This window comes from Grus americana, chromosome 3, assembly GCF_028858705.1.
Source record: "Grus americana isolate bGruAme1 chromosome 3, bGruAme1.mat, whole genome shotgun sequence".
Classification (NCBI taxonomy): Eukaryota; Metazoa; Chordata; class Aves; order Gruiformes; family Gruidae; genus Grus; species Grus americana.
Genome location: NC_072854.1, coordinates 22,959,783 through 22,980,270, shown reverse-complemented (window position 1 = coordinate 22,980,270; position 20,488 = coordinate 22,959,783). Strand labels below are relative to the sequence as shown.

Below are 20,488 nucleotides of genomic sequence, written 5' to 3'. Positions count from 1 at the left end.
ACAAATAACTGCCCCCACAAACAATATATGAACTTTGCAGAGACTCCAAAATACAATTCATGGCAACTGACCAAATAAACAAATTCTGTGAAAAGAAAGAGAGAGAGGTTATTTTTGTTGCAATGATTATCGTCTCCTTTTCTAAGACCTGATGAGTGAAGTTCTTAAAACAACATTATGAGAGAAAAGCTACAGTGAAAGAAAAAATCAATACAGCAATCAGATAGCTTTCTGTGATCTCAGGGCTATTGTGCTAAAGCAGAAAATGAAATTGTTTTCTAAAATGCAGTTCTCTTTTAACTTTTCCCATGATTAAAACAAAATAGAAATGGTGTCATAAAGACAGCCTTCTCCTATGAGATACAAAGCTATATTTGGTCCTCAGGTACAATTAATATAGCCGGGCCAAAAATAAATGATTCAGCATTAACAATGACAGTTTGAATGTGCAGACTTTGCTGTGAAGTGTTTTGGGAATAGTAGCTCCTGCTGGAAGATGGAAAAACAGATTTAGTTGCTTCTGGCTTCCCAATTTGTGTGTCTTTTCTTCAGGGAACTGCCAAATGCTTAAATATGTCAAGATACATTTCATGCTGGGATATCATTAAACTTTAGTTCTTGTGGATACATACCTTTCAACCTCCATAGCTCAAAGTGGGGATACAAAATGTGTCAAAGACTCAACAGGAAAAAAAATTACTCACTCTGAAATTTTAAAATGCTGTGAAGCTCATTCCCTCAGTGAAAATAATTCTTTGATAACTTCCTTTTATTTGATGTAAGCTATATTAGGTGAAGGGATATGATTTCAAAGATAATGTAATATGGAAATTATTTGAGGAAGATCTCGCGAAATGAGTCACATAAAATGGAAAATAGGAAGTCTGGGTGTCATTTTTGACAATATCAGCTGAATACAAACATCTGATTTTGCATATGCTATATAGACCTATTCTATAATAATTTCTCTAACCTATTCGGGAGGTCAAAATGTTCCCCAAACACAAGTAATTAACCCATTTTGGTTAGTTTAAAAAGAGGATTTCCAAGGTCCATTTCAATTGTGTTTTAGTAGCTCTGTATCAGTGAATTGCTTTTTCTCTAACAGACTAGAGTCACTGCATACAGGGAAACAAAATCCTGCTATTCTGTTTTGTTTTCTGACTCAAATGTTCTAGGTTAAAAGGGTGTCACTAACTTCGGATATTAATTAAAACTACCGAAGTCCAATTTGTCTTCATGTCTTCTGTACAATTTACTGAAAACTATCTTTCTAGTTGCCGTTTACCTGTGCAGCAAGGTGTTTCAGAGTATTTCTGGAGTGCAAGAGCATAGCTTCACATGGTGGGAGGGAGGGTGGTTCTGCACCTGGGAACGGGTAGTCAGCTAAAATCAGCTCCTCCGAGTTTTCCTAATGTAGTGCACAGCTTCATATTCCAGAGAATAACACCGCTAACTCCCTATCTGCGTCTCCAAGCGCGGAAGGAGTACTGACGTGAGCGTGTTTCCACTGCTCATTTCGTGTGGCTGCAGATTTGATTAGGGCTGTGCGTGAGGAAGAGCTTGCAGAGAAAGGAGGTAGGAAAAGTCCACCCCTTGCCTGCAGACTCCTCCACTGGCCTCCTTGGGAAAGAGAGGATCTAACTGCCTGGCTGTTTCTCCCCTTTGCTCCCTAATAATTTTACTCTTTCCAAGGAGATTAAAGTCTTGCTCTTTGAACTTCTGCTTCAGGTAGTGAGCACCGATGTCCCTACATCAGTAACCGGCAACCTTGGAAGCAGGTGCTTTGGGATGCTTAATGATGGTGGAGAAATGTCTCTATTCAGCAGTGCAAAGATTTGGGGAATTGAAAAATAAGACGTATATGGTAAAAAGAAGTATTAAAAAAATAACCATTATGAAAGAAGGCTCGGAAATCCTCACGCAGGCTAAGCAAAGCAAAATATTTTATTATTCGTACTTTAACAGCCTCTAGGAGGGTACTAAAGTCTTCATAGTATCAATGCAAAGGGAAAATTCTCAGCTCAGCTCTGCCATGATGAAAATAAGGACAAAACCCTACACTCCAGAAAGCATTGGAGGCTAAAGGAAAAAAACCCCAGCCTTATGCTCTCTCCCACCTCAAATCCGATGTTGTTACTTGGCAGACTTGTGTACAATATAGTGGAGAAATATGACTGTAAAATAAAAAGTGATGAGATAAAAATGTAGACATTCTTTCTTTTGAAAAAGTCAGTGCAAGAAATAGAAAATGGCCTTTTAGTCACCACGCAGGCCTGGTCCAAGACCTGAGGGTAGATCATAGCAAGAACTCGTTGAGGGGAAAAGAAGAAGATCAGGAAAGAGTATTGGGAGGCAATGGTGAGATTCGTGAGAGTGCAGGAAAAGATGCGAGTAAGAAAACTTAATATGAACTAATTTGTGATCTGAGAAAATCTCAGCTGAGACAATAATTCAGATTGGCAGGGACTGAAATATTTATAAAACTGAGCCTGAAGAACAAGGCTAATTGACCTCAGAGGGAATCACAGGGAGCTGGCTACTGAGTGCTAGGACCACTTTGATATATTACTATCATTAGTGCTGGCTTGGATCTTGTTCCAAAATAGTCTACATTATTTTTCACTTTATTCCATCACTCTTTTCAAGGTTTCCACACGACGTGAGAGAATAATAGTGATTCTTGACAAAATTGTAATAAGAAAATGCAGCTGAACTATCTAATAGTGCATATGCCTGTGTAACTGCAGAAGTGCGTTAACTATTGTTCTTACCTACTCCTGTCTGTTCTACCCTTTATGATAGGCAGAAGTGCCTGTAAAGGAATGAAAACATTTTAAAAATGGCTGTTCATTAATAAGAGGCAAATTTGCAGGTTTCAGGAAAACAGCAAAAAAATGTTCACCTAGGACCACCTTGTGCGCTCTGGCAGAGGGTCAAGCACTGGAGCCATAGGAGTGGGTGGGAAGAATGTGTCAGAGTTAGAACGGTGGATGGAGCTGTTGCACCATTTGAGTCACATCTAACACCAGATGTTGATCCTGCGCTTGGCTCTACAGTTGGCTCCTCAACTACTGCTGCAAAACCTTACTCTGGGAAATGCCAGCTTGCACAGTCAGTTGCAGGAGTCTTATATCTAAAGGTTCTGTAAAGTGTCTTTGGTACTACAAAATGAGTAAGGAAAAACTACAGACCACAAGTTTATCCTAACAGATATTTTAGCAGACATCGATAAGAAAAGTTACTGAAAAGTTCTTACTTTCTTCAGAAAGATCATTTTCTTCTGCTTCTCTTTCCATTTCTTTACACCATCCTTCCATTCTCTTAGTTTCAGTGTGTAACAACTTCATAAACCAAGATCCGTCCCGTCGACAAGGAGACATTCGACCAGTCTCTACTGTCTCAATGGCTGGCTCTAGCCAGGGTTCTGGTGGTGGAAGGTTTGAGGTGTCAACTGGGGTCCTATAATCTTCTCTGTAACTGAACAGTCCCTGTGTCCGTACAGTTCTCACTGCGCTGTATTGGGTGGGCGTGCTGGGCTCTGAGTGCTGCTGGAACGACGAGCCAAACTGAAGTCCCTTGTCCTCCATGGTGATGTGTCCTGGAAAGCCCTCCAGTTCCAGGTCAGCCTGGACAGCTGCTGTTACACTGTTTGAGCGCTTGAACCGTCCGTGTCTTGGTGAAGAGGGATGAAAGAACAGAGATTAATACATATAAATACATACGTAATTATATAGAGGCACAGAACAATGTTTCAGTGAATGGATTCTGGTTTTCTCCTTGGACTTTATGCTAAATATTTTTTCTTTGTGCATATCTCACTAAAATAAGACAGAGAGTAACAACAGAGAGGAAAACCAAAATGCATAGTGGCATCACTGATCTGAGCAAAGATACAAAAGAAAATAATTTAAATTATCTCTGGAAGCAAATATTGATTTATTCTCATACTACAAAATACCATGTATCATTACTAAATGAACTGGAAATAACTGGCAGAACTGCAGGGTTACATCTCCTGACAGAAGTCTGTAAAGTACATGTATAAAATATTTCAAATATTAAGAATTGTAATTAGATAAAATCTGAAAATCTGCTAAGTTAGGACTGTTGAGAATCCTTTAGTAAAAGAAAAATAGTAGCAGCAGGCTTAAGACTGTGCTGTTTTTTACTTGCCTCATAGGATGGCCATTAAATGTTGATTTTCTATTGTGACATGCCACCGAATAATGACATTTTAGAAAAGCTTTATGTTAAATGTTAGATAGAGAAGCAAACATTCTTTGCAAAATCTTTTCACATCTGAGCCTATTGTTTCAAATTACTTCTAGTCAATGATGGTAAAAGGCAATTAGCAGCCAGACACTGCCTGACAGCTGCCGTGAAATGAGATAATGGTCCCAGTCCAGTACTTAACAGGCAGTGCCTGCCAGGGATAACCTGTGGGTTAGTGCATTGGCCAGCAGTTTTACAAAGCTAGAGAAGGGCTGAACAAGTGTAAAAGCTAATTCTAGTTTAGGACAAAGGTACCATGGGTTACATCCTAACCATTATATCCCCCTGTGTGGGCTGGGGAAGCCTGGATCACCATGAGGGGTCCTGTCGAAGGAAGAGTATTCCAATATATAGCTCTTTGTATTTGTTCTGCCAATAATGAAATCATATTAATCCATTACTTTAATTTAAAACTTTCACTTCCTTTCCTCCAATTAAAAATTGGAAAGTTAACTAAATATTAAGCAACTGGTAAGTAATCTCTACAAATTTTACCAAATGACCAGCATGCATACACGAAATTTGGCTCTGTGAATTATTTAGGGGCAGCACTTGCCAGATGTTTGTTATTAACTCTGTTTACAAATGTGTGTTGTGTTATGAAAGACTACAGATTTTTGTACATGCTTGAATTACCGTTTTTCATCTTCCACTTGTACTCCAACAGAGTGGTATTCCCGTAGGCCTCTGCTTTCAGTATCCGAATCAGTTGCTGTTTCCACCTAATTCAACACAAAAGATATGTCTGCAGAGTAAGCACTGACAGCTCGGCACTATTTGTACCTGCACTCATTCAAAATTAATTATATATTTCCTCTCTTACTGCTAAGAAACACCTAGCACAGTAAAATAAATGAAATAATAGGTATTCAGCCTGGTATCATTGTTTTGGTTCTGTGTTTTATAAAGCTTTGCACAAGTCCTTCTGTTCTGCTATGTAATTCCCTATTTCAAACCTAAGCAGATGCAATTACTCAGTTCAGTGGAAGCAGGGAGTAAGGTTGGTCTGGATGAGCTGTTCTTAGAACGAGGAATCCACAGGATAGCCCCTTTTTATATTATTATAAAACAGTCTCATTATAGTCCTTGATTTACAAAATAAAATAAAATCTCAAGTAGCCCAATAAACTTGCAAGTGATAAAAAGAAATGCTGCCATGAAATTTTATCGACAACTGCGTTGACAAATATAGAACCATTTAAATGACGTGAGGGATACGGCGGAATGCCATATCTCACCTTTTTTAATAACATGGTCCTGAAAATGCTATATCAAGCAAGTAATTTATGCACTTTTTATAGTATTCCCATCTGAAATACACTTACTGAAATATATTCACAGTAGAGTTTTCTTCATAACTGAGACCACATTGCTTTTGCAAGTTTCTGTGGGATTTTATGTAACACTGCCCACCACCACACCGCCCCCAAGTCTTTGACACAGACATAACGTGGGCTGCAGTATGCAAATTATACTGCATCAAGGGAGAGTCAGGAAAAAAAGAGAGTAGAACTGACTTTTCCTTTTGAATGATATTTTCACCGTTAAATAAAAAAAATAATACCAGCAACCAGTTTTTCAATATGCACGCTCCACGTGTGAATTCAAAGAGTATATTCCATGATGAAGACAAGATGACTTTTCCCCTTGCAGCAGTCACAGGCACCTCTGGAAGGAGCTCAATGGCTTTTGCAGCTGTGTCTCAGCTGCACAGTCCCAATCCCACCAGGTTTCTGAAAGGATGCCGAGAGAAGGGGGAAGGAGGGTGGGAAGTGAATGTACATGTGAACTTTACTTCTTGAAGAAGTCAGTTGCTGGTAACTTCTCTTTGCATCTTCAAGCTGTAGCTCCATGTACATTTGCATGGAAGGGAATTCCAGCCAATAATCAGTACATGTTCATATTTACCTGGGTGTGGGTCTTGGAGATGTTCATGAAACAGCTAGTGCAGGAACCCACTAGTAAATGTGAACAGCATGCTTGAACTGTACAGCGTAGCATCAGGCACAGGTTTGCCAAAAGCTCCAGATATCAGTGTGGCAACTGTCAATGGAAAGACACGTTTCCCAGCAATTCCGTTTATTCTGCGTGAGGTCTAGGGGAACGTGCACACTGCTGTCTGTTTCCACCTCAGCAGATGCATGGAAGCTGGCTATAGTCACCTGGACGGGCAGCACATTGAGAGAACTAAGATACCAGACTTGGTAACCATCTCCAGGATTTGGTGTTGTCAGTATAAAAAGAAAGATCCCTCTTGACATTGGCAGTAGAAAAAAGCCTCAACCACAGAGGTAGGCAGCTTGGGGGAAAAAACCCCACAACAACCAACCTAAAAACATGCAAGTTGGTTTCCTAGTTAAGGTGGGTCTTTGCTGCAACGTGGGTGAGAAGCTTAAGCTGTACTTGGAGGGTCACCCTCTCCTGAAAGAACATTGCTATAAGTAGAACAGCCATAAGGTCCAGTTTCTTAGTGCAAGAGACATCTATCAGGAAAGACACTCTTATTTATAACATAGAAGGTTCCAAAAGAGTCTTGAATAATAAATTCAAGTCTAAGAGAGGGACTAGGCACTCACCCAGCCCTTTCAGGGATGTGAGAAAAGCTGCATAAAGCAGCAGCTGAGACAGGTGTGTTTTTCATTCGAGCAGAAATGAATTAACTGGGCCAAGAATGAGATACTCATCTGGCCTGTTAGGGGGGAGCAGAGAGGCAAGTTACACTTGCAGCCCTGACTACAGTGATGAGAGCTCAGTCAAATATGCATAGATGTGTTTTGAAGAGTGAAGCCAACTTATTCTCAAAGGGAGAGGAGATGGTAGGTAGCAAATAAGAGCAGGTAACACAAAATGCTTAGACTGTGGCTCTTGGGTGTGTCTGTATGAGTGCTAACAGGAAGATGATGTCCAAAGTAAGGAAACATTTTCTGGAGGAAGTGTTTTGATGTTGAAATCTACAGTGACATCTGGAGTGGTCAGGAAGTCTTAATTGTTGCTAAGAGCTATGGTATTGGGCTTCATCCCCAAAGCAACCAGAGTCAGTTTGAGTTAAAACACATAATTTAAGAACTTGCTGAGTTTAAACTATAACAAATAATGCCATCAAAGGGCACATCTTCAACCAGGGATTTTGTCACCTTCTGGAGATAAGCAGACTGGAAGATCTTGTTAAAGTTGCAGAGACTATGGCCTTCCAGGCCATATCTGATGCATCAGGTAACACCTGTGAAAAAGCCAGAGAAGTTACCTTGATCTCAGATAGAGTCACTATAAAGCACTTATTGGTGGAGGAGAGTGACAAAGGAGACTGTGATTTCTGATATTAAAGAACAGAAAGCACTTGGCAGTTTGGAAAGTGACACTGGAGGGATGCTTAAGACCATGATCTCAAAATCAAGATTTCTTCCTATGTTAAGAAGATGCAGTGGTTATTAAAGTAGGTGAGAGTGATATAGGAAATCTGATCTCCTGAGCATTTCCAGTCTATTGTCTTGGTAGTGAAGAGGCAGGAGATAGGCAATTACTAGGGAATATTAGTGGATTTCATTGTGGCCTTACAGACTTAGCAAAGATAGTCAGATACCTGGTAGTGCTGATGTCAGGTTATGGCAACATTCAGTTTCATGCATTTTCCAAGAGGATGCATGAAGGTCTCAGCACTTTGTTTCCTAAGTCATGGAAACAAAGTGCTGGGTGTGACAGAAGGCAGAGGACGAATCTTCCACAGAGTATGTGTTCAAAGTGAACACAGTGGAAGGTAACTATGTGAGCAGGCTCTAACTTCATAGTGTGCCAGTGATGAGGGTAATACCTCTCAGGGCAGTGACACAGGGAACAGGGTTTTCCTTTTATACCTCCTGCCTCAGAAGTTTGAAGATTATACTTGGACAAAACTGCCAGGCTGGACATTATGGACAATAGGTAGTCAGAGTAATTTTGAGGTTGCACCTCTCTCCTCAGAGAAGCAGGAGAAAATGTCAAAGTGCATGACCAGTTAGTCAAAGGTTGGAGAAGAGACTGGGTCTTTGTGGACAGCCTCACATGGCAGTGCTTCTGACAAGGTCTAATGACAATGTAAACGAGAATCACAGTATAACTGATTGTGAATGGCAATCCCAAGGCATTGAAAGAGTCATTGACTCTGTCAGGATTCTTGATGCTTCTTCACACCAGGTAAGATGCTGATATTGATGGCATGATGAAGTCAGTACACCTGGGTTGCTCTGGATGACAGCTAGGACTGTGTTGGACAGCCAATAGGGCTTCAGTAAGGGCAAATTGTGCCTGACAAATTTGGTGGCCTTCTACAATGGGGTTACAGTGTTGGTGGATAAGGGAAGGGCAACTGACGTCATCTACCTGGACTTGTGGAAAGCATTTGATACTGTCCCGCACAACATCCTTGTCTCTAAAATGGACAGATATGGATTTGATGAGTGGACTCAGTGGGTAGGAATTGACTGGATGGTCACACTCAAAGAGTTGCGGCTCGATGCCCAGGTGTAGACCAGTGACGAGTGGTGTCCCTTAGGTGTCCGTATTGGGACCAGTATTATTTAAAATCTTTGGTGGGGACATTGATAGTGGGACTGAGTGCACCCTCAGCAAGTTTGTCAACAACACCAGGCTGTGTGGTGCAGTCAACACACTGGAGGGAAGGGATGCCATCCAGAGGGACCTTGACAGGCTGGAGAGGTGGGCCCATGCGAGCTGCATGAAGTTCAACAAGGCCAAGTGCAAGGTCCTGCACGTGGGTCAGCACAATCCCAAGCACAACGACAGGCTGGGTGGAGAATGGATTGAAAGCAGCCTTGAGGAGAGGGACTTGGGGGTATTGGTGGATGAAAAACTGAGTATGAGCCAACAATATGCGCTCGCAGCCCAGAGAGCCAACTGTATCCTGGGTGGCATCAAAAGAAGTGTGACCAGCAGGTCAAGGGAGGTGATTCTCCCCCTCTACTCTGTTCTCATGAGACCCCACCAGTGTCCAGCTCTGGGACCCCCAGCATAAGAAAGACACGGACCTGCTCGAGCAGGTCCAGAGGAGGGCCACGAAGCTGATCAGAGGGCTAGAGCACCTCTCCTATAAGGACAGGCTGAGAGAGTTGTGGTTGTTCAGCCTGGAGAAAAGACGGCTCTGGGGAGACCTTATAGCAGCCTTCCAGTACCTGAAGGGGGCCTACAGGAAAGATGGGGAGGGACTCTATTAGGGAGTGTAGTGATAGGAGGAGGAGTAGCAGTTTTAAACTGAAGGAGGGTAGATTTAGATTAGATATTAGGAAGAAATTGTTCTCTATGAGGATTGTTGATTCATAGAGGATTCTCTATGAAGTTGTGGATGCCCCCTCCCTGGAAGTGTTCAAGGCCAGGTTGGATGGGGCTTTGGGCAACGTGGTCTAGTGGAGGGTGTCCCTGCCCGTGGCAGCGGGGGTTGGACTGGATGATCTTTGAGGTCCCTTCCAACCCAAACCATGTTATGATTCTATTCTATTCTAGTCTAGTCTAGTCTATAATTCTATTGGACTGGGTACAAAGGAAAGGACCAACATTCTTACTTCCACTTGTGGAATTTTTCATCAAGACCCTTGAACTTGTTTGGATGAACTGCAACTCCAGATGATGGAGTCAGTGATGGAGGCACAGGCTCCACAGCATTACAGGCCTGAAGGTTTGACAAGGGAAAAGAGGTTTGTGGGTGGCCAGGCTGAAGAAGCTGTGAAGATTCATCAGGGCCTCCTGCTCACTCACATGGCTTAGCATGGAAGGACAGGACATTGTGTGCCAGAACAGACCTGAACCAAAGCCAGACAAAAGAAGTCAAGTTGACATGTCCCCACATGTCAGTCTTTGCCTTTAGGTTCTTCTAAAGCACTGCGCTTCCTTCATAGAGTGATATTCTTAGGATGGCCATTTCTACATCCTATGCTCCTTGGGACCTACTGAATGAGTCCTGGGGGATGAGGTGGAGGCCAGATTGCTGGACATGGAAACAGGCTAAGGAAGGTCAATGGTATCATACTTGCAGAGCTAACATACAGCTAGTAACACTGGAGGTGAGCAATGGTCAATGGACAGAGAAGAGACTTTTGCCTTCCACAAGGACATCTCTGCAGCTCAGATATAGTGCTGTTGGAAACATGATGGTCTAAACACAAAAAGGTCCCTATGGAGAACATCAATTTGGCCAGTTGATGTTGTTGGAACAAAGCAGGCAGACTGGCAACACACACTTTTCTTTCATATTGCATGTTAAAAGCATACCTGTTTTTGCCAACTACATTGTTTGGTTTAGTAACAGATAGAATGTCTTCTTTTGAACTCTGCTTCTGATGTGTGGAGGCATATTTCCCTTTTATATTTTGGATGGGCTGGTATCTTTACATTGATGCAACACATTCAGAAAAAGTCTTATCCATCTATCTGTTCTCAAGTGCTTTCTTATTGGTATTTCACCTAGAAGTATATCCTGAATAATTTCTGAATATATCATTGATTCCTAGAACTTACAGGCATAAATGAAGTAATCTGCTCTAAAATTTTATTCAAAACAAAATTATCAGGAAAATGGTGGCCCAGGTATCAAAATAAAAATGACATTAGTTACCTCTAAATATAAATGCTTGCCAAATCATCCTTCCCTCCAGCTTGCCAAGGCTGACACTGACCTGATGATTACCTTCATATTTTAATGCTTTCATTTCCCCACTGTGCATTGTAACAGGAGAATGCCAATTTTTGGGTTGTTTGTGGTTTTGTTTTTTTTTTTTTTTTTTTTTTTTGGGGGGTGTGTGTGCAATCTAGGATTGCAAATATTGTAACAACCAACAAAAAAATAGATCTGGAAAATGGAAGCAAATGCCAACACAAGTAAAAGTGGGAAATAAGAAAATAATTTGCACTCACAAAGAAAAAAATGAACAAATAAATTGCATATCTGTATGACAGATATTATAAAGACTCCTGCTAGAAAACAGCAGGAAACTCTTTAGATTTAATCAGATTGGCCAGGCTAGATTCAAATGAGCAGAGGAGACAAAGTAATATGTTTGGTTTGATTGTGTGGCTCCTGAACTCAAATAAGTCTTAATAAATCTGTTGTTATTTTCCATGATTCATTATTGTTTTAATACTTGCAGGGGTTCTAAAAGCCTTAATATTTGCAAATTGGCCCACAATCTCAGTAAAGCAAAATAATGTGACAAATTATATGTCTATCTGGTTATGAGAGAGTCTTATACAGAAGAGGAAACAAAAAAATAGCCAGCCACTGACCAAAAGCAGAAGAAAGGAGTAGATCTAACATAGCAAGTTGTCTTCCTCTCTGCTTGCAAACAAAGAACTAAAACTTTAAAAATATGGCACTTTATGCCATGAAAAACATTGTTTTATGGGTTTAGAGTATGCCCATAAGGCTATAATATTAATAGTAAGTGTAATGGAGCATTTTGAGATTATTTCTATATCTTATTTGTCTTACCTTTCACAAAGGCATAACACTCCCCTCCATGATTTTTGCTACTAATACAAGGAGCAGATAATGCTATGGATCCTCTGTGATCAGTCACTGCTGACTGATTCAGCTCAAAATTTGAAAACTAAGTACCAGATACTGGCACCGACTTGGTAATAAATGATCCTTAAGTAAATCATACTAGCACAAAATTATGTGAATAAATGCAAATCACTATTGCAAATAACTTGCTTGTTATAATCAATCTTGGTTTGTTCATAGGCACTCATTCTAGAAAAGGATGCATGAACTGACTAAATTATTCCTTCAAAGTATTTACTAAGCTTTTTTAACTACTTAAAAGCAACCTTTATTTCTATATTAAAGTATTATTCTGCTCTTAAACATGAGAACTGCAACATAGTATTGTAGTGTCCTAAAAATTCCAGTCTAAGCTTCTCTACATATGGTCTCTAAGGGAGGCTTGAAGTGAATATATTCAATGCGTAAGAAAACAGATTTTAACCTGGTGTCTCTCGCTTCTCTCTCATAAGCATCAGTAATAAGAGTCCTTCAGGCTACATTATCTCTCCCCATGCAACTTCACTGCCCTCAATGGGTTTTCACTGCTGTAGCCGATTTGTTCTATAATTAGAATTTAATAAACAATCTCTCTGATGATGCACAGGAAGGGAAATAATTCACCTTTCCTCTTTTGCATAGGCTTCTTCATATGTTGCCATCCAGAGGGACCTTGACAGGCTGGAGAGGTGGGCCCATGCGAACCGCATGAAGTTCAGCAAGGGCAAGTGCAAGGCGCAATCCCAAGCACAACTATTGGCTGGGCGAGGAATGGATTGAAAGCAGCCCCGAGGAGAAGGACTTGGGGGTGTTGATTGATGAGAAGCTCAACATGAGCCAGCAGTGTGCGCTTGCAGCCCAGAAAGCCAACCGTGTCCTGGGCTGCATCAAGAGAGGTGTGACCAGCAGGTCAAGGGAGGTGATCCTGCCCCTCTACTCCGCTCTTGTGAGACCCCACCTGGAGTACTGCGTCCAGCTCTGGGGGCCCCAGTATGAGAGAGAGACATGGAGCTGTGGGAGCGAGTCCAGAGGAGGGCCATGAAGCTGACCAGAGGGCTGGAGCACCTCTCCTATGAGGACAGGCTGAGAGAGTTGGGATTGTTCAGCCTGGGGAAAAGAAGGCTCCAGGGAGATCTAATTGCGGCTTACCAGTACCTGAAGGGGCCTACAGGAAAGCTGGAGAGGGACTGTTTATCAGGGAGTGTAGTGACAGGACAAGGGGTAATGGGTTCAAGCTGAAGGAGGGTCGATTTAGATTAGATGTTAGAAAGAAATTCTTTACTGTGAGGGTGGTGAGGCACTGGAACAGGTTGCCCAGAGAGGTTGTGGATGCCCCCTCCCTGGAAGTGTTCAAGGCCAGGTTGGATGGGGCTTTGGGCAACGTGGTCTAGTGGAGGGTGTCCCTGCCCACAGCAGGGGGGTTGGAACTAGATGATCTTTAAGGTCCCTTCCAACCCAAACCATTCTATGATTCTATGATTCTATGATTCTTGGTGATAACAAGAGTGAAAAAGAGAAGAAAAGACTACATTTGACACCAGATCAAGTATATGTAATTGTGCATGCAGATAACCATTCTTAGGTATAGGGAGATCTCATTTGTATGCAGTGACTTCAAAGTAGGAAAAATACTTCAAATAAAACTACAGTACTAACTGCTACTGTTTTCCTTAACTGATGGAATACTTTTATCACCCAAAAAACATATGCTCTTTCAAAATAATTTTTAGAAACCCACCAAAATAAACCTACGCTTTCATGCTTGAGTGATTTTTTTGTGCCTCACCGCAGGGCTCCATTTTACTACTCCACTACTTCCCAGCAGAACATCTGGACTGCTCAAATATGTTGCATGGCAGAGTAGGTGCTAATTACCACAAGAATATCCTACAATGCGTTGAGAAATTCTGCTGGTCTTTTAAGAAGCCTTTTAGGTATAAATGCATGCCAGAGTTTAGAAACGGGATTTGTGTTAAGCTAATATGAGATAGTAACACCAAAATAATGCACACAGCAGTGGTTACTCATAACTTTTCCAGTGCATTTAATGCTAAGTGGCGAATTGTTCTGAACCAACAAGTATTCTGCAAGGCAGCAATCTGGGTCTTCCCCACTTTGAATGTTTCATTATGTTAGAAGGCAGTAAAGAAAACGACGAAGAGTAATTTGTGAAATGAGTAAAAAATTAGATGGCTTTAAAATAACTGTAGCTTTGTTTTAACTACAATTCCAACTGCTAAGCTTTTTGACAAGTGAGGAGGCCAAAATGCAACCAGTGGATGAGAACTCTGCTAACCAGCTAAGCCTGTGAATTCTGACTTCTATATCTATACCTGTATCTGTACCTTTACCTGTACCTGTATCTGTGTCTGTGTCTATATGCCAATGTTAACTCTAAAGGCCAGGTTATAGCCTTTGTACCATGGAGGTGTTATCAAAACTTTCACTGACTTCTGCGGGCCAAGGACTTCATGCACTTCTCTCAGAAAAGCACAGTCTGATAGTGAATTTAGGAGCAGAATGAACAACACTTACCTCTAAAACTTTGGATCATTTATGTGTAATCAATGCAAATGTTTCTTTTCATTGCTATGTGTATGCTGAAGTAGAGCACTGACAAGGACGGTATAACCTAAACAGTGCAAAGAAAATGTAGATGCTCATGCAAGTAAGTGTGCCATGTGGGGATAAAATGCTTTGCCTTAAAGGGAAATTCCAGTTTGCGACTGCAGAGTTTCTTGAACAAAGTTTTTACCATATGATGTTAATAATTTCATTAAGTATATATGTAAATATTACGCAGAAGATCCTCTTTTGATACAAAAAATTAGGCAGGTGAGTTACTGCACTAATCTTCCTGAATACAGCTTGTGATTTGTAAGAATGGTTTCTTTAATGAAGATTCTGGAGATTAAAAAAAAACCCCTAGATATTTTGAAGCATGATTTCCTGACGATAAATGAAGATGACAGAGTCCATTCTCTACGCTACAATTAGTGCTCATCTCCAAAAATATCATCATGAATCAGCCTCCACACTTACAACATTTGTTTCCGTCTCATCTACTTCTGGGGTTTCTGTTCATTTTGAGAAGCCTTGATGTCTTCCGAATAGAGAAGAAACAAAGGACTGCATGTTCTGAAATACTTGAAATAAATAAGGAGTAATTTCTTGACATGTTTCTCATGTATTTTACAATCCAAATGCTTTCAATATGAAATAGTTTATAACTAAAGCAGTTTTTGAATGTTAATCATTAGCATATATACAAGGGTGTGCAAAAGAGCAAGGAAAATCCCTGAAAATATATTAGCAATAACCTTGTTCTTGCTTTAGTGGTTATTTTACTCTGGACAATCTCTACCCTCCATTTTAATTCAAATACTTTGATTAGTCTTCTGCTGTCATGATGGAAGACACATATGAAGACTATAGCTACTAGTATTACTAGAGTTTTATTCTTTGTTCTAGATATATATTCTTAAGAATGCTGATTAAAATTTTAATCTGAGAATCAGTAGTCTGAAATTCATTTGAATTTAGGAATCAACTTTTTTTTTGCAGTTCCTACTGACACATCTGACAATATTCCTCTTGATTTAAATGTGGCAGTGAAAAACAAACAAACAAACAAAACCAAGAGCTATTTTCTGGAAAATCTTTGTTTCTGATGCTTTTTTTGTCCAAAATTCCCATCTGGGATAGGGATAACATACTGTGAGATGAGTTACCATATCTGTGTTGTTCTCTGTCCTTGCAGACTGGATGCTGCTGATCTTCATAGTAAGTCCAGTGCTCTCCTAGGAGCTTGGGCTCCCCGTGCATGTGAATACCAATCCTACGGCATGTGCCTAGTATGCCAGGACTTTTAAAAAGGACTTCTGTTCGTTACGTGTACACTACACAAATCATATATACCAAAGACGTGAGAGCCTTAGACTGGGTCCATAGCAGTTCCACATGCAAAGGCATCGCAGGTCATTCTTTATCTTTGTGCCTCTCTGCTCCTGTATGAAGCTCTGTTGGCAAGCATTCTCACACCAATGTGTTAAAGGAATGAAGCATTAAAAAATGCACAAATTAACCATCCTGATAGCAAATTAATTAATGCAAATAAATGCAAATTCAATGCATTACCCTGGCATGGCATGCTAATGAGAAAACAAGTCATTTAGTCAATCAAGGAAATATGCAAATAAATACTTCCTTTTCTGAGGTGCTTTGATGCAGAAGTCTAAAAGAAATTTAATACTTCAACTGTATTTTAGAGGGGTAAATTACTATTTATGTAGTTTGCAATAAGAATATCCTACCCTCTGTTTTTATTCCTTACAAACCTGGCAACAGAAATACAACAAAATGCATTTTTTTAGAAATGCTGCAGAAAAGGTATTTTTCAAACTAATGTGAAGTTTGAAACTTACTGCAGAAAAACCCCCAAACAGCTAAACTGTGCTCTCAGGACACTGTGTTGAAGGTAATATTGCAATTTTAACCTTATCTAATGCCGAATGGTACAACCAAGCAGTTTGTACTTCTCAAAAGATAACAAACAGCTCATCCTTCTAAGACCTGCTGTTGCAAACAATATTTGCCTTTTTCACTGTGTGCACCCAAGGACCAGTTTTATGGGCCAAGCGTCAGGCGGTAAGCTGCTACAGAAGATCCACTGCGTCCATGGAAATCATTGCACAGATGTTTTTGCGGATTATAAGCACGTATGACTAAACACACCACATACCAAGAAGGGTCAGAGCCCAGTGAAAATTACTGGTCATCACCTGCAGTAAGACACAGGATCAAGTGATGTAATCGAAGTTTCAGAATTAATTGCTGAAATACCAGGACTGACTGAAGGAAGACACCAACATTGTTAAATACCGTGCACAGCTGCTGTAAAGAAGAGATAAGAACAACACTAGATACTATTCCTTTCTGAAGAGTAAGTTTCAGGTTAGGGGCTAAAAGGTACCCAAAATGACTGTTATCTGCTAAGCCCCTTCTCTGAACAATTTAGGATACACTAATTCCATTGTAAACCATTTGAAAAGCAGCCATTTGAATATTTTACCATTGCTGTTAAATTGCATTTTACTCCTCTGCATCTAAAGTAGCAGAAACAAGCACTTTCACATTGGGAAATGGACAAGCAGCTTGCTGGCAAAGCCTATGCCTTCCCATTAGTCTAATACATTGTGGAACAGCAAAATTATACCACACTAAGATATTAAACAGTGAAGTTCAATCAATAGCTCTGATGTGCTTAACCCAAATACTTTTCTCTGACTGCATTTTGAAATTAATGGAAATGGAATTACTACTTTTTAAAGAAAATAATATACTTCCTAGTAGATGAACAGTCACTCACTGGGCTTTGTTACTTGGACTATTACCTTCTCAAGATCTGTGTTGCTGTCTCCACAATACCTGCAACTATGCCAAAATACATGGCATTTCCTCTATAGCTGATCTGGCAAAAGTGGAGATTTTTAAAAGTGCAGAAGTGAACCCAGTGATGTAAAAGGGAATATTCACATACTTAAAATCATATATGTGGCTAAGTAACAGCAGAACAGAAGCCTAAATTTTCCTATACTCCTGTATCTCAAAGGACTTTGCATTCTTTGCAAGGTTAACTTTCTGATTTTTGTTATCGCTTGGTATTTCCTAGAGATTTAAACAAATGATCATTGCTATCTATGGTGCTTTCAATTTAGTAGAAGGAATAGGGTTCTGAATTTGCATTTGGAATCATCTTATTTCATTCACCTGAAACAACGTAACTGAGGTTTCCACAGCCTGACAGACATTTTGTCAGGTGAAATTAATATTCCATTTTTTGATGGACAAATGGAGGAATGCTCAAAGACTGTGCTTATTAATGTTATTTCGCCACTCGCCATCTACAATTACGGTGTATCTACACCAGCACATTTCTTTCTCTTCCTTGGTGCCTTCTCCCCAGCACAACTAAAAGTAGGGGTGGGGGTGCACTCTTTTTTAGGCAGAATAACTTGCAGATCCAGCAGCATTGCACATTTTTCAAGGTCAAAAGAGAAAGATAATGGAAAAATAAAGTCAAGCATTTTAAAGCTGGCGTAATACTATAAAAAGGACTGTGAATTCATGGAGAGAAGGAGATGAACACACCGTTCACCTGTAGCTCTGCAGTATAATTTTCATATCAAGTGTTAATGACAGGTAACCTCCCTAGAGATTTATTCATTCATTTTCTTCCAGGTACAGCATATTAGCCGAAGACTTTTCCACACAGCCACGTTGCCATGATGTGAATTACAATTAACGCTAAGCAGCCAGGGGTTGTTTGTTAGATTATTAGAGCCAGTGAAGCTGAATGACTCATTCTATGCTATTTACAGAAAGACGGCAAGCAATTCATCACAGAACAGATGTTAATGATAGGCTACCTGGATCCCTATAGAGGAACGTCGACTCTTAAGAAACTCCTCTGCTTTTGTCACTAAAATGGCCTTGTCACTGGTTCGTATCGAGGTGCTCTGGCTCTCGGACGCGTGGCGCTGCGCAGCCGCAGTTTCCAAGGCGAGATTCATGGCCTTGTTACTGTCCAAACTGTCGGTGGAGTTGTACATCCCTCTCCCATCCTGCGGCCAAGGGGAAATCCTCTGAGTCCGGCTGTCGTGATATGCGTCCTGGGTGGATTCTGTGCTGCTCTGTGCCGTGACTGAGATCAGTGGCTTGGAAGTGGTACGAGGGGGTACCGGTGGCGGTGTTTTTTTGTAACTTGTGTAAGTTACAGCTATGGAAAGAATTAAAAAAAAAAAGAAAAAAAAGAGAGAAAAATCAAGATTAATCTGATGGAAACTTCACAACAGGAATCACCTGAACATTAAGTTTATGCTACTTAAAAATGACGACAGTGCAACATAGGCTCTTTGTGAACCTTGCTATTAGTTGAAAGTGTCTCTCAGCATCAGATGGGTATCCACAGCAACAAGGAAGCAAGGGGTGGACATGGGAGTCTCAGATTACGGTGAAGATGAGAGAGAGCCGGTGAGCATTTGTGTGTGTATGTTAAGACTTGTGCTGGGTAGGTACACACTGGGGCTTCTGGGGTTGTTTCTGCATGGAGTAAAGCTGATAAGAGAATTGAAGGAAGATTTTTGTTTTCCTCTTGTTATCATCTGAACTGTGGATTCTGTATTGATACAGTGTATTAAGAAAGTATACTGGAACAAAATCTTATTCAGAAACTTACACTTTATGGTATGCCACACTTCAACCTTTAAAAATACTTCCTGGAATTAGGCAAGATTGGCTACTTATACAAGAAGCATATGTTTTAAAAATATCCACAATACGATTAATAAAAGGAAATTCCAAGCATGCAAAAGATGTTACAATATATGCAAAGCTACTTGGACAACAAACAAAAACTACGAGCAATACCAAAAGCAGTGACTTTTTATCTATTATCCTCTGGGAAGCCTTAAATCCTTAGAATATACATTGAAGGGGGATATACTTAAATGCAGAGAATATGGAAATATAAAAATGGTTCTGAAACACTGGGAGAACGGGATACACATGAGCAGAACTAAGACTTTCAGCTTGTTGAGCAGAGCAGGTCTGAGGCTGGTGTCACACAGATTCTGTCTTGCAGCAAAAAACTCAATAAAACATCCAAGAAAGCTCTATAGATGCAAGATTGTGCTAATACCGCTTCCTTACAACATTTTAGAGATTTCATAGAGATATATATTTAGTCATTAATATCACCCAGCTGAATTTTCTAATTGTCTAAGCCCACTATAGTTTTTTGATACTAATAAGAGCATTTCTGTTATAGAAGTGGTTTTTCCCCAAGGCACATATAATCATAATTCATAAAATTAGCAACTGATACAAAAATGCATCATGATACAGCTTTCCATATTCCTGTACAGGAAAATCAGGTCCAATTCATTTCTTGTATAATTGCAGGAAGATAAAGAAACCTATTATGTTTCCCTGTATCCATAATGCTGAAATAGCATAATGTATACATGCAGAGACCAGAATAATGAATGACTTAGGCAGAAGGTTTGCCTGTTTCTGGTGTTGTTAAATGCATTGGACATTGCAACAGTGACTCAGGTAACTTTGGAACTGGGGTTACTTGAGTACAAAAAGGATTCTACAAGAGTTCCTCTTCCCATTATACAAATACGGGCTGATAAGCAATGAAGTGGGACGGAGCGCCCCTGCAGTCATGCTTTTTGATATGAAGCTATGTTGCAGCTCTCTGCAGAGAAGAGACCAGTTTAGGAGTTTGCTAATACCTGGGACTGCTGAGCCTGTATCGCCAGGCTAGCCTGTGGGAAAAGTGAGCCTAGAGAAAACTACATGTAAATTTTGATTCTTGATAATCATAAATAAAAGGGTGATCATAAATAAAAGGGAGGGAGGCACAGCTAGGAAGTGAAAACCTTCATTTGAAGCACATTTTGATTTACTACTGATGCCACTCAATTCTGATAGAGATTTAAAGAGAGTCTTGCTCTGAGCTAAATTGCTCTAACAGAGTGAAACACGTGAAAACATGCTCTTCAGATTCTGAGACTGCGTGCTTTTTTTGAAGTGCTGTTTTGTTGTCCTATCACCAATCTTATCTCCTGTCAGTTTTGTAACCAGCAGTTAAGAAGAAAGAAAAACCCAATATTTTTC

The 20,488-nt window shown here is 40.3% G+C and overlaps 1 protein-coding gene across 19 annotated transcripts in view; it reads right to left on the bottom strand.

The window, feature by feature from the left end:
• The window catches only part of DLGAP2 (DLG associated protein 2), a 463,944-nt gene that overhangs the window by 18,367 nt on the left and 425,089 nt on the right, over positions 1-20,488 (bottom strand). For all 19 annotated transcript variants that reach the window (XR_008576189.1, XM_054818855.1, XM_054818858.1 and 16 more), the window contains 3 exons: positions 18,232-18,581; positions 4,912-4,997; positions 3,260-3,675 (listed from right to left, as the gene is read on the bottom strand). Coding sequence is in view for 18 of the 19 variants with exons in the window: in XM_054818855.1 (XP_054674830.1) it covers positions 3,260-3,675; positions 4,912-4,997; positions 18,232-18,581 (852 nt within the window). In the remaining variant the exon portion in view is untranslated. The remainder of the gene's footprint in view (positions 1-3,259; positions 3,676-4,911; positions 4,998-18,231; positions 18,582-20,488) is intronic.